The sequence below is a fragment of the Pongo abelii genome, chromosome 14, assembly GCF_028885655.2.
Source record: "Pongo abelii isolate AG06213 chromosome 14, NHGRI_mPonAbe1-v2.0_pri, whole genome shotgun sequence".
In the NCBI taxonomy this organism is placed as follows: Eukaryota; Metazoa; Chordata; class Mammalia; order Primates; family Hominidae; genus Pongo; species Pongo abelii.
The window spans coordinates 54,342,200-54,357,672 of record NC_071999.2 but is presented as its reverse complement, the minus strand read 5'-3'; the positions used below and the strand labels follow the sequence as shown (position 1 = coordinate 54,357,672).

The window sequence follows — 15,473 nt, the reverse complement described above, 5'->3', positions numbered from 1 at the left end:
TTACTGGGTATATACCCAAAGGACTATAAATCATGCTGCTATAAAGACACATGCACATGTATGTTTATTGCGGCACTATTCACAATAGCAAAGACTTGGAACCAACCCAGATGTCCAACAATGATAGACTGGATTAAGAAAATGTGGCACATATACACCATGGAATACTATGCAGCCATAAAAAATGATGAGTTCATGTGCTTTTTTAGGGACATGGATGAAATTGGAAATCATCATTCTCAGTAAACTATCGCAAGGACAAAAAACCAAACACCGCATGTTCTCACTCATAGGTGGGAATTGAATAATGAGAACACATGGACACAGGAAGGGGAACACCACACTCTGGGGACTGTTGTGGGGTGGGGGGAGGGGGGAGGGATAGCATTAGGAGATATACCTAATGCTAAATGACGAGTTAATGGGTGCAGCACACCAGCATGGCACATGTATACATATGTAACTAACCTGCACATTGTGCACATGTACCCTAAAACTTAAAGTATAATAATAAAAAAAAAAAAAAAGATTCACCATTCTAGATGCCATTAAGAACATTTGTGATTCATGGGAGGAGGTCAAAATATCAACATTTTCAGGAGTTCAGAAGAAGTTGGTTTTAACTCTCATGGATAACTTTGAGGGGTTCAAGACTTCAGTGGAGGAAGTAACTGCCGATATGGTAGAAATAACAAGGGAACAAGAATTAAGAATAGAGCCTGAAGATGTGACTGAATTGCTGCAATCTCATGATAAAACTTGAACAGGTGAGGAATGTTGCTTCTATGGATGAGCAAAGAAAGTGGTTTCTTAAGATGGAATCTACTCCTGCTGAAGATGAAATGACAACAAAGGATTTAGAATATTACATAAATTTAGCTGATAAAGCAGTGGCAGGTTTCGAGAGGACTGACTTCAATTTTGAAAGCAGTTCTAGTGTGAGTAAAATGCTAACAAACTGCATCACATGCTATAGAGAAATCTTCCATGAAAGGAAGAGTCAAAGTAGCAAACTTTATTGTCTTCTTTTAAGAAATCTCCACAGCTACTCCATCCTTCAGCAACCGACAACCTGATCAGTCAGCAGCCATCAACATTAATGCAAGACTCTCTGACCAGCAAAAAGATTAGGACTCACTGAAGGGTCAGACAATAAATATCTTTATAAATTAAGTTATACATATTGTTTTCTTAGATATAATACTATTGCACACTTAATAGACTACAGTATAGCATAAATATAACTTTTATATGTACTAGGAAAAACTAAATACATTTTGTGACTTGCTTTATTGAGAAATTTGCTTTATTGCAATGGTCTGGAACTGAACCTACAGTATCTCCTAGGTATGTCTTTACATGAATGCATTTGGCTTCTTTTTAAAATTCTACTTAAATGCAAAATATTTGATCATTGATTATTATGCATTCAGAGAATAAGTTTATATTTTTTAAATAATGGAAAAAAGTATAATTGACTCAAAGAGCCTGAAATGTCTAGGACATTTAAGATAGAATCATATCTAAACTACTGTGCCTTTCTCTTTAGTGAAATAATTCATTAACTGTGTTATGGAACTTCTTCTAATAATAGCAGCTAAGCATTATAGAATACATATAGCTAAACATTATAGAATATATTTATTATTGTTATCACTTTCTTTGGTCAAAATATCTAGTTTTACATATCAACTTGGACTCTAAAATTATTTCTTGTGTAATCCTTATGTTTCTATTACAGGAAACATTTTAAACTTTGTATAAAAACTTTCAAGCAAAACTTTAAAAATATCTTTTTAAAAATATCTTTTATGTATTTAAATTTGGCATAAAACTTGAAACCCATTTTAATTTGATCACTTTTAATGTTTCAGATTACTGAATTCATGGTATTGAAAACTTATAACACATACTGGTATAAAAATTTAAGCATATTAAGAGTTAAAGTTATAATTTTTGTTGGCTTATTTGTTTTTAGCATTCCATATTGGAAGAAGAGATTTCTACACATGAAAAAAATGCCTTTGTTTAGTAAATCACACAAAAATCCAGCAGAAATTGTGAAAATCCTGAAAGACAATTTGGCCATTTTGGAAAAGCAAGACAAAAAGACAGAGAAGGTAAGAGCTAAAACAGTAACATTATGATTAAAGTACATGAATTGCAATGCCAAAAACCAATGTAAAAGCTTAATGAAGCATTCAAAATATGGTCTGTAATGTGCACATAGAGCCTCTGTAAATAGATTTAAGTTTATTTCAGGTTTTATGCAACTGATTATTATTTAGTCTGTTGTGATGAACTTTAGGTTCACTCTCTAGAGACTCTGACCGCACTGGATCCCTCTAGACTACACAGCTTAAAGATCTAAAAGGTTATACTGGTGTGTAATGTTACATTTACATGAAAGGTAAAAAGTTTTTATTGAAAGATTGACTGATAGTTTCTGTTACAGTGAATCTCATTTTCATATGGTTTTAAGGTCTTATTAAGTGGGGCTTCCTCACGGGAATGCTAGTTATTCCTTCAAAAGGATATTGAATCCTATATATTTGATTTCTCTCTAAAGTTTATGGCAAGATTCAAGATATCTATAAAAGAAATACACGAGTTCATAGTATCCTTCTATTCCAGTAAATGATACAATCTTGAATTCTACAAGGGGCGTAGAAATAGCTTATTCTAATTCTAGTACACTTTGTAATATTGAGCCAAATCTTGGCCCAAATAGAAGAAAAATGGCCTTTTTGCAAGTATAAATCTAAATGGTAAAAGAGAGAAAAAAGAAAAAAAAGCCTTTTTACACATTTTCATTAGTAACTAGGAAAAGGCCAACTAAAACCACAATAAGTTTACATTACACAACTACTGTCTTGGCAAAAATGAAAAGGTGTGATGATGTTAAGTGTTGACAAGAATGGAGAGCAATGAGGACTTTCGCTAACTGTGGATGATGATGTATACATTGATTAACTGCTTTGAAAACCAGTTTATTACCTGTGAAATATGAAGATATGCATGTACTAAAATCCTGCAGTGCCACTCCTAGTTATAAACTCTAGAGGTATTCTTGCACATCTGCACCAGGAAAAATGTCCAAGAATGTTCATAGCATTGTTGTTAATAAAAAGCCTTCCATGGAAACAACCCAATGTCCTTGAACAGTAGAACCAATAAAAAAGTTGTGGTATAGGCATTAGTGTGGAACATTAGAAACTGATAAAAACTAAAGAACTTCTGCCTACATGCAACAGCATAGATGCATTTCTCAAAAATAATGTTGAATGAAAGAAGCAAATCATGAAGGGGTAATGTACTGATCCACAAAGTTGAAAATCAGTGGAACTAAGCTATATTGTTTCAGCCAAAGTTTTCTCATCTATAAAATAGGAATAATAAGAAATGTAAAGACATGTTTGTCACAAGAGATATAAAAGTATTTACATCTGAGCTGAAAGGGGCCTTCAGGTGACTCCTGGGTACTGAAAATGTCCTGTTTTTTGACTGGGTGATGGTCATAAAGATGTTTGCTTTATGATTATTCTTAACTCTCTCTTAAACATACTCTCCATGTATGTTTAAAGCACTCTTCTGTGGATATATCTCACAATTTAAGATGCTTCCGGTCTTTAGTACATTAAGGATTGCTTCAATCAGGCTATTAAGGATATGAAAAATTACTTTTTAAAAGTAGTGTCAGCCAGGTGCAGTGGCTCACGCCTGTAATCCCAGCACTTTGGGAGGCTGAGGTGGGCAGATCACCTAAGGTCAGGAGTTCGAGATCAGCCTGCCTAACATGGTGAAACCCCATCTCTACTAAAAATACAAAAATTAGCCAGGCACGGTGGCAGGTGCCTGTAATCCCAGCTACTAGGGAGGATGAGGCTGGACAATTGCTTGAACGCAGGAGGCGGAGGTTGCAGTGAGCTGAGATCGTGCCGTTGCACTCCAGCCTGGGTGACAAGAGCAAAACTCCATCTCAAAAATAAATAAATAAATAAAAGTAGTGTCACCCAAGAAGCAGAGCTAGAGAAAAATAAAAATAAATAAATAATAAAAGTTGTGTCATGCTACCATGAGTTATTTTTATGTAATTTGCCTTATTCTACTCATTTCCTTTTTCATTTATAATGATTACAGTATTATACTTAAAAGTAATAAAAGTATATTTCTTTAAAATATTCAGACAAATTATTAACTAAATTAGTCTGCTCTCCTTTCCTACCTATATTAATTTTAAAGATTTTTAAATTGAGATATCATTAACATACCATATAATTCACTATTTTAAGTGTACAATTCATTGGTTTTTAGTACATTCACAAGGTTTTGCAGCACACCACTACCTAATTCTAGAACATTTTCATCACCCCCAAAAGAAACTCTGGAGCCATTAGTAGTCATTCCTTATTTCCCTCTCCCCCAGGCCCTAATACCCACTAATCTATGTACTTTCTGCCTCTATGGATTTGCCTAGTATTCTTTAAAATATAGTGATTTTTTTAAAAGTTTCATAGATAGCAGAAAAGACAGTGATTCTGTATGAGGAATAAATGGATTGACAAAGAAAGCTCATGAGTTTTGACAATTTACAATCTTATACGTGGACCATTCAGAAATCAGAAGAATAGGGATTTGTTGAAAAACCTTAACACAATGCTTTAAATAAAGATCAGTAGCTACTGATAAGTCTTCAAAATGGAATCAATTTAATTTTCAAGAATAAAGTTTATGTTGAATTGCTAGCAAAATTAGACAATGAGTGTGGTTTAAAAGATTATTGGGCCGGATGCAGTGGCTCACGCCTGTAATCCCAACACTTTGGGAGGCTGAGGTGGGCAAATCATGAGGTCAGGAGATCAAGACCATCTGGCTAACACGGTGAAACCCCATCTCTACTAAAAATACAAAAATTAGCCAGGCATGGTGGCAGGTGCCTGTAGTCCCCGCTACTTGGGAGGCTGAGGCAGGAGAATGGCATGAACCCGGGAGGCGGAGCTTGCAGTGAGCCAAGATTGTGCCACTGCACTCCAGCCTCGGCAACAGAGTGAGATTCCATGTAAAAAAAAAAAAAGATTATTTAATTTATGTTGACTAAGTAGAAATACCAGAGAACTCTTTTATATAAATGAATTTTATAATATTTATAATATTTTCCAAAATAAAAAAGGCAGTGCTTACTGTTTTTGTTTGTTTGTAACTGTACCATTAATTATAAATAAAGAGCCCAAGACCAAGAAGTGGTTTTTTGGATTATTTGTTTGTTTGTTTATGGCCTAAAAATTTTTATTCTTTTAACTGTTAGCATACGTTTTGGTCACTAGGCTTCAGAAGAAGTGTCTAAATCACTGCAAGCAATGAAAGAAATTCTGTGTGGTACAAACGAAAAAGAACCCCCGACAGAAGCAGTGGCTCAGCTAGCACAAGAACTCTACAGTAGTGGTCTGCTGGTGACACTGATAGCTGACCTGCAGCTGATAGACTTTGAGGTAAACCAGCTGTAAAAGGACGCCAGTGGTGCTTTTCAATTTTAATATCTATCTATCTATCTATCTATCTATCACTATTCGACTTTTGCTTTTCATTATTACTTTCCATATGTTATTTTTTAAAGTTTTTTCTAAAATGTCTACAATTAATCTATTTTTTACAAAAGCAAAAAGCCGAACTGTAGTTAAGTTTTATTCAGCTAGGTAGCAAAGCTAATGACTAATAGAAGTAATAATAAGAAATAACATTTGTTGAATGCTTGCTATATGCTGGGTACAGTTTCAAGCATTCAACTCATTGAATTCTTAAAACTACCTTTGTGTTTAATACTGTATTATTAGCCCCATGTTATAGATGAAGAACCTAAAGTTCAAAGATATTAAGTAATTTGCCCAAAGTCGCTCACTTACTTCAGAGCTTCAAATTCAGACAGTTCTTTTAATGAACATATTATACCAATGATTTAAGAAATGTGTTAAATGCTAGTAATATGTTTATCTCCTTTTGAAAGCAATTATACCTAATTTACCTAAATAATAAATTGTCTAACTAAAAGCTTAGAAATGTAAGTGGTGAATATGTCTAGTCATTTTATTATCTATTGTGTAACTCAGAGTTTGTGATTTTTCAGTGAGAAATGGATACATAGGCAAGTTTGGGCATTGACTGTTGAGGTGACAGAAGTCCTGGTTTGGCTTTGTTGCTTTGTTTCCATCATAATACAAATTTTGTTTGTATCAGGTAGGTACTTGGGTCTCCGTTCATTCTCAGAGATAGAGGAGACATGCAAAGTGAATAGCTTTTAGTTTTGTTCACTGAATAAGTGGAAGGAAAACTAATGACAGTGATTACCGTGATTAGACCAAGATCAGGTCAGGGCTCTGGGGATCTGTGGAAACAGTAGCCCACAGCTCTCTGCACAAGTTAGACCAGGGAAGATTTTTAGCGGCTGAAGCAGAGGAGGAGGAGTGCAGAGCCAGGAGGTGTGCAGTCTGGTTGTGGCTAGAAGCAAGACCAAGTGGGGACCCCGAAGCACCCGGACTTCAGCTCATCCTTTCAGTTACAGCTGTTTTTTTCTTTCTTTCCCTTCCTTATTCTATCTCTTTCTCTGCCTTTGGCATTTTCTGACCCATAATCTTTTTCTTTTTTTTTTTTTTAATTTTTTTTAAATTATACTTTAAGTTCTAGGGTACATGTGCACAACGTGCAGGTTTGTTACATATGTATACATGTGCCATGCTGGTGTGCTGCACCCATTAACTCGTCATTTACATTAGGTATATCTCCTAATGCTATCCCTCCCCGCTCCCCCCACCCCACCACAGGCCCCGGTGTGTGATGTTCCCCTTCCTGTGTCCAAGTATTCTCATTGTTCAATTCCCACCTATGAGTGAGAACACGCAGTGTTTGGTTTTTTGTCCTTGCGATAGTTTGCTCAGAATCTTTTTCTTTTTCCTCTTGCTTGGCTTGCTTACTCTCCCTCTCCATCTTAGGTCCTGTTTCCTTTTAAAACCAGCAATATGTGAAATTAAAGTATAGTCTTACTGTATGTATATACTTTTCTGTTTCTTTTATTTAGTTTAAAATTAGGTATTATGAACACTGGTAGAAGCTGTGGCATAGTGAAAAAAGCACTTGACTCGGAATTAGAATTGTTTTGAGTCCCACCTCTGCTATTTCATGGTCAGTAACTTAACCTCTTTGAGCTTAAGTTTTCTCATCTATAAAATAGGAATAATATGAACTTACAGCGTTGTTTAAAATATTAAACTAAATAAAAATATATGCATATATATGTTGTGTTATATAGGGACACTAAATATGAATGCAAACTGTATACAAATGTCAGGTAGTAGTATTTTTTCATTTCCTCTTTTCTCAAACTCGGGAACTAAAGTTAAATGTAAGCCGGTTTGTTTTTGTTATAACCCTTGATTTTTTTTGTTATAACCCTTCATTTGTTTTAGATTTAGTTGGTCAGTGACCATAAATAGGAAAATGATTCCCTATTCTTATAGTAGTATAGTTTTATAAATTTTCTATTGTTTTGCTGGTTTCTCTGAGAACAGCAGCATATTAAGCTACTGTCGTCATTAATTCATAAGTACGCTTGAGTTAGTTTATGAGATTAACCCAATTTGCAGTGGAGTGCTGGAAGGAATATGACTAAGGATGGTTGTGTTTTGAAGAATGAGTCAGGGATGAGATGTCATCAGGTTCAGTGACCTGGAGAAGCCTTGAGCAGCCACAGAACCTCATAGGTTGAAAGTGCTCTCCAAGAATTGGGGAGTTAGGGAGGAGTATACCAAAGAAAAACTTTGGGTGCCTTACAACTTTCTTTGGCATTGGCTCAGATAACAAAAGTGGAATGTAAGAAACAGTTATGCAAGTTCCCCTTCTTTTACGTGGCACATCAAATATAAATTAAAAATTTTGAGAAGAAGTTCATTTAAAAATTATTTTGAAATTAAGACATTTAATTGCCTAAAATAGACTTGTACATTATTATCAAGTAAACTTTTATTCACTGGAATCCTTGGAGAAAAGAAGTATCTTTCTGAACATTTGAATTTTCCATATAGCTGAAGATTAAGCCTTCAAATGCAGAGTTAAATTGATTACTTTTGTGGATTACTTTAATTTTTAAAATAAAATGTGTTATATACTTGCCTTCCCTCCAGAATAAAATACTAGATATAATAAGTTTTTAAACTGATGATTCAAAACTATTATGAAGATTTATTATTGTGATAGTAAGATAGGCAATTCTTAACTTTATTTATTCAATTGACGTGACACATACCTAGAACATAATTATAAGTGAATGTGATACTCCATAGATGCAGCTGTTCTCTTTCTCTAGCCCGTAGAAAAATATATACTTCCTGGTTGAATGAATAAATGAATGAATGAAAAGGAGTGAAAGTTTAGTACAGTTCAATTTTAAGCATTCCAACTACATACAGTATTTTCAGGAAGGAGGCAGCCAGCATTCCTAGCATTATTAGCCTACTTGTAGAAATGTACTGTGTTATGTCTATGAACTGGAGGCATGGATGATCAGCCTGCAGGCAGCAACTCTCCTTCTCAAGCCTAAAGTATCTATATAAGCTACTGACAGCTTGATAAAATTCCTTCTGACTTCAAACTTACTCCAACAACACAGAACCCCCACCCCCATGTCTCTTGGTTCATGGCTTGCACTGGGACAGCCACTTCTGTGTTACCTTGAGTACTAGGACTGTGTTTGCCACACCTAGTGGCATGTTAATTTGTGAATTGATTGAATGAATGTAGTAATGAGAATGAGATATCAAAGCAGAGGTAAAAGAATTGGACCAAAAGAAGGTATTGGGACATACCAGTGAGCCATTTTTCTGAAGGAATCAGTAAATTGTTTAGAAGATAATTCAAACTCTTTGGAGTGATGATTATATGATTTCAATAAGTGAATAGCCTCTCCTTGTGCTTCTTTGGATAGCAGAACAGTCATTTGACTGTAAAATTTCTGGTATGTTTTGATAACAGAAAGGAAAAATTATTATTTTAAGGATGGACTACAGCTTTTGCCAGATAACCTAGGAGAATGGCACATTCCTTACAGAGAAAAAAAGTGAATTTTTGTTTAGAAGATACCTTGATTGGCTTTTTTGTTAGTTTGAAAGGCTGAAGTCTCTAGGCAATGTCTGTAAGGAAAAGACTGAAAGAAAAAAGCTTAGATTTCCTTGGCAGAGAAAAGTAACAGAAATTTGAGAAATGCCCTCTTTGGCCAAGGTTGATAGGAGTAGGAAATAGAAGAAAGATAGGAGAAAGTTTTGGAGGGAGGGAGAGAGAGGGATCCAGAACCATGACAAAAGGAAGGTGTTCGTGGAGAAAGATGATCAGGAAGACTGAGGAACCTTTCCTAAAAGTGATCTGTAGACTTCAACTTGAAGGTGTTTCTGCACTGTGCTGTAATTATCCTTTGTTCACTTTAAACCTTTGTAAAGGAACATTGTACTAATAATACATGTTGAGGCTGGGCGCAGCGGCTCACACCTGTAATCCCACCACTTTGGGAGGCCGAGGCGGGCAGATCACGAGGTCAGGAGATCGAGACCATCCTGGCTAACACGGTGAAACCTCATCTCTACTAAAAATATAAAAATTAGCCGGGCATGGTGGTGGGCGCTTGTAGTCCCAAGCTACTCGGGAGGGAGGCTGAGGCAGGAGAATGGCGTGAACCCGGGAGGCGGAGCTTGCAGTGAGCCGAGATCGCACCACTGAACTCCAGCCTGGGCGACAGAGCGAGACTCCGTCTCAAAACAAAACAAAAACAAAAATAACAACAACAAAAAACATGTTGAGTGAAGAAGGGGTGGTTTTCTACACTTCGAGTAAACTGAGTATTGAAAAAATAAGCAGTTGCAGGAAACAAGGCAATGAATGGGGGTTGAAGGGCGCTGGGAGCAGGGGTTTGGAACCCTGAGCTGACAGCAGTGATGGTGGCTGGCAGCACTGACTTAGACTGGATGGCAGGGACTGACTCAGGAATCTTTGACAAACCCACTTCTCTGTCAGGAATCTAGAGGAAAGTGGCCCATTGGGGGAGGGACAATACTGGAGGATCCGGCTATCATCGTGTGAATAATGGCTAGTTAGGAGTTCGGCCTTTGGGTTAAATAAAAATCTCATTACGTAGCTATAAATTTTTATGTAATCCTTTAAGCCTTAAAATTGCAGACAGAAAAGAACCATTTCAGCATACTATTATGAGGTTCAAAAAATGATTTGTGGCTGAGTTTGCAAGGCTTCTGATTTTTATGGGCTCAGGATCAAACTCAGCTGTGTTTCTTGAGGTTTGGCTACTATTCAAGACACAGCTTTAGACTCTTTGATGTTTTGAAACACAACGTGATAAGAGATCAAAGGAGGGAAAATGTATTGCCTATAAGGTCTGATACATTCATTTTAAAGGCAGGTGTGCCTTGCAAAACTAGGGTGGATGCAAAGTGAACTGTTCAGGCTGAATAAGCAGCTCAAAGAAGCAGAAAATTGTCTTCTATGGTAACTTAATCCCTAAAGATTATTTCTCGCTACATTAAAAAAAATTAGCAAAACAGGCCCAATGCAGTGGCTCACGCCTATAATCCCAGCACTTTGGGAGGCTGAGGTGGGAGGATTGCTTGAGCCCAGGAGTTTGAGATCCCCCCTGGGCAACATGGCAAAACCCTGTCTCTACAAAAAATAAAAAAAAATTAGCAGGGTATGCCTGCCTGTGGTCCCAGCTACTCAGGAGGCTAAGGTGGAAGAATCACCTGGGCCCAGGTGGTTGAGGCTACAGTGAGCCAAGATTGTGCCACTGCACTCCAGCCTGGGTAATAGAATGAGACCCTGTCGCAAAAGAAAAAAAAAATAGCAAAACAAACACTCCAGGATCAACTTTTCCACTTTTCATTAAGCCATTTTGTAGTCCTACATTTTGTAAATGTTTATCCTCTAATAATTTTTTTCTATTCCCTGGACCTGATTAAAGTGGTCCTTGGCCAGGCGCGGTGGCTTACGTCTGTAATCCCAGCATTTTGGGACACCTAAGGTCAGGGGTTTGAGACCAGCCTGGCCAACGTGGCAAAACCCTATCTGTACTAAAAATACAAAAATTAGCTCTGGCCATGGTGGCATGCACCTGTAATCCCAGCTACCTGGGAGGCTGAGGCAGGAGAATCGCTTGAACCTGGGAGGCGGAGGTTGCAGTGAGCCAAGATCACACCATTGCACTCCTGCCTGGGCAATAAGAGTGAAACTCCATTTCAAAAAAAAAAGAAAAAGAAAAAAAAAAGTGGCTCTTTACCTTTGGTTTTATTACTGTAAAAATATAACAGAAATTGTAAAGCCTTAAAATACCAGCTTTGACTGTACGTTATACATTTAACGATTTGAAATGCTTACTATGCGTGTCTGCCATTGATTTTATTTAATTATGTTTGGTCTTGACTTTATTTGATTGTGTATATATTTTGTGCCCATCACTGGACAAATTAAAGAATTTACAGTCTCAGGTAGGGAAATACTATGTCATAGAAAATGGAATTTTATGTTATCATTACCCTATTGCCCTAAAGCTTAATGAATATAAGCTGTAGAAGGCCTTTATCCTATAAAGGAATATAATATATGGGTGATTAAAAATGGCATTTGGCATCAGGCTCTTAATTAGATGTGAAACCTGTTAATTGTTTGTAATAAAATTAAGACAGTGACCATTAGTCTGATCGTACCAGACATTTTAAGGAATGTCATCTGCATAAGGATGAAGACTGCTTGTGCTGTGTATAAAGTGTTGTGTCTGCCCACTCCCTCTGCTTTCTGGGGAATGCTCCCTCCTTCTCCACTCACATGGTTACCATGGGAACAACCATTTTGGGTGACATGACACCCTGGACAACACACAGCTGAACGACCTGCAAGTGGATATCTGACCAAAAGAGGGCCAGAGGCTTTCTGTAGGAATTCTGGAACTAGAACTGAGACAGAACCCCAGTATTTAGCCAGGTGCTAAAGATAGTAAATGCAGTTTTTCCATCAGTGGCCATATTTTTCACTATGTGGACTAAAGAAACAGAAGAAGCCAGTCTGCAGAGAAAATAGAATGACAAAGATATTGGGGCAGTGGGGGAGATAATCTCCCATATAAATTCCCACAGATGGATATCATGTAATATGTAGATTTAATTATATTTAAATTTTTTTGAGAGCAACTTTGAGCTAGCTTGTAGTTTCATTCCCTATATCTTTCCCAATATCTATAAATTAGTTCAATTTGAATTTTAGTCCCCAGCACTAATCCATTCAGTGGCTACCCCTCACCCTGCAGACTGTTCTGCCTATCTACTTCTGCTACTGAAATTCAGCACAACCATTTGCTCCCACCCACCTCAACTCCCCTGCAACACACCAGCAAGAATAGAGAAGTCCCTGACTTCACTGGCTATAATTTTCATTTTTAAAAATTATGATACAATTTATAAATAGTAACATTCACCCTTTTTAGTGCACAGTTCTGTAATGAAGGATAGTTCCATCACCCTAAAAAATCCTCCTATGCCAGCTGGGCGTGGTGGCTCACGCCTGTAATCCCAGCACTTTGGGAGGCCGAGGTGGGCAGATCACGAGGTCAGGAGCTCGAGACCACCCCGGCCAACATGGTGAAACCCTGTCTCTACTAAAAATACAAAAATTAGCCGGGTGTGGTGGTGTGCACCTGTAGTCCCAGCCACTTGGGAGGCTGAGGCAGGAGAATCACTTGAACCTGGCAGGCGGAGGTTGCAGTGAGCCGAGATCGTGCCACTGCACTTCAGCCTGGGCGACAGAGCAAGAGTTCGTCTCAAAAAAAAAAAAATAAAATAAATAAATAAATAAATAAAAATAAAAAAATCTCCTATGCCTCTTTGTAATCATCTCCTTTTCCTGTCCCCGGCCTCTGGCAACCATTGATCAGTTTTCAGTCCTTATAATTTCACCATTGCAAAAAGATTGGGTAAACAGAATCATATGTATGTAGCCTTTTGAGCTTGGCTTCTTTCAGCATAACGCATTTGAGATTCATCCATGTCGTTGCCATGTCTGTTGCTTTTTATTGCTGAGTAGTACTCCATTGCTTGGATGGACCACAGATCATTTATCCATTCCCCACTTGTGGGATATTTTACATATTTCCAGTTTCTAGCAATTACAAATAAAGCTGCCATAACCATTTATGTATAGTATTTAGTGTGAACATAGGTTTTCCTTTCACTTAGATAAATACCTAGGAGTAGGGCTGTTGGGGAATGTCAACTTTTTGTTTTGTTTTATTTTAGCCATTCTAATAAGGGTTTGTGATATCTCATTGTGGTTTTAATTTGGATTTCTCTAATGACTAATGATGTTGAGCATCTTTTCATGTACATTTTTGCTACCATATCTCTTATGAAGTATTATTCATATCTTTTGCCCCTTTTTAATTTCGTTGCTGAATTTTGAGAATTCTTTATATATATTCTATATAAATTCAATGGCTTGTGTTTTAAAGTGGGTGTTTTCTAGTCTCTGCCTTCTTTTCTCTTGTTTCCCTTTTCTCATCTATGCTATCTGTGAGGGATGCTCTCTTTTTCAGCAATTATTCTGGTTGCTGTGACTGCTGTTCACCACCTCTTTCTTCCCTCCTTTTCGCTTTTCTTATTTGATTTTAGTGAATACTTCCATATACATAATTCATTCATTCAGCAAATAATTGTGGAGCATTTCATGTTAAAGCTGACCTTTTTTGAATTTGCCAGCAAACACAAGGGCTTCTTCAGGTTAGGGATCTTATTGGTTACATTATATGTGATGTGATACATATAATTGTATGTATTAGAATTATGCATATAATAATTATATTATGTATTAGAATTATACATGTATAATTATACATGTATAATATGTATTAGAATTATACATGTATACAATATAATATGTATTAGAATTATACATACAATAATTGCCAGCTAATTTTTGGCATTTTGGGTCATTTCTGGATGTTGCTTCTTTATTATCAAATATATTTTTAGGGTTTTTCTGTCTTTTTTTTCTGGCCACTTCTGAGTCCAGGGCTTGAGATCTGGCAGCCTGCAGGTTGCAAAAAACTGGTTTTGAAATAGTTAAGGTTTCACTCCAGTTAGATTTGGCATGACAAATTAATAGCTACAAAGATTAACGTGTAATGTAGAGATCATTATTCACCAGTTTGTACCTGTTTCAGTGTTCTGTAATCCTTTCTATTCTAATCCTTTCCTCTGTTTTGGGAAGCGGTCCCTGGTAGCAGAACTTGCTTTTGTTATCCACAGGGGGCTTCCTTTGCCTTTGCACACATTTGCTAATGAACTAGAAGAATGTTTTCCTCTATGTAAAAGTTGGATAGAGTTCTGCGGGGCTTCATTTCTACTGGAATGCTGTATGGAATGTTCTTGTGACATTTCACTGGGAAGTATGAAAAACATGTTCCTATGACATTTCAAAGAGGGTTGATATTTATTCTGCAGTATTACACTGCAGGGTCTAGAAAGGTTTGAACAAAACAGATGATTTCTTTCATTTTAAAATCAATTTATGCTTACAGCTATATCTTTTTTTATATGGCAAATATAGTCTTTAACATCAGTATAAATAAAATTTATGTAATATAACCTTTTTTTTTTTGAGACAGGGTCTCACTCTGTCACCCAGGCTAGAGTGCAGTGGCACTCTACCTACATCTTCCACCTACACCTCCCAGGCTCAAGTGATCCTCCCACATCAGCCTCCCAAGTAGCTGGGACTATAGGCGTGTGCCACTACACCCAGCTAATTTTTGTATTTTTTTGTAGAGATGGGGTTTTGCCATGTTGCCCAGACTGGTCTCAAACTCCTGGGTTCAACTGATCCTCCAGCCTTGGCCTCTCAAAGTGCTAGAATTACAGGCATGAGCCAACGTGCCCGGCCTATAAACATTTTTTGTGTTTTAAAATTATGAGAGCAACTGATTTTGAAGTATTCTTTTAAATTGAAGATTCACCTACTAATTGGTTTTTGTGTGAACATAGTTTTCATTTCTCTGTGATAGATGCCAAGAGCGCAATTACAGTTATGGTTAGCTGCATGTTTAGCTGTTTCAGGAACTGCTAAAGTGTTTTCCAGATTGGCTATACTGTTTTACATTTCCACTACAATGTATGAGTACAGTTTCTCTTCATTCTTGCCAGCATTTGATGTTGTTGCTGTTTTTTATTTTAGCCATTCTGAGAGGCATGTAGTAATATTTCATTGTGGTTTTGATTTTCGTTTCCCTAATGGCTAACGATGTTGAACGTCTTTTGTGTGCTTGTTGCCATCTGTATATCCTCTTTGGTAAAATGTCTCTTCGTGTCTTTTAGCCATTTTCTCTGTTTTGTTTATTTTTATTTTATTTTTTAAGTAGAGATGGGGTCTTGCTATGTTGCCCAGGC

General features: G+C 36.8%; 1 protein-coding gene across 11 annotated transcripts in view; it reads left to right on the top strand.

Moving 5' to 3' along the window:
* CAB39L (calcium binding protein 39 like) overlaps positions 1-15,473 on the top strand; it is a 141,749-nt gene that overhangs the window by 67,904 nt on the left and 58,372 nt on the right. For all 11 annotated transcript variants that reach the window (XM_024257672.3, XM_054529534.2, XM_054529533.2 and 8 more), the window contains 2 exons: positions 1,979-2,120; positions 5,325-5,489. In XM_024257672.3, coding sequence (XP_024113440.2) covers positions 2,010-2,120; positions 5,325-5,489 — 276 coding nt within the window. In that variant the 5' untranslated portion in view covers positions 1,979-2,009. The remainder of the gene's footprint in view (positions 1-1,978; positions 2,121-5,324; positions 5,490-15,473) is intronic.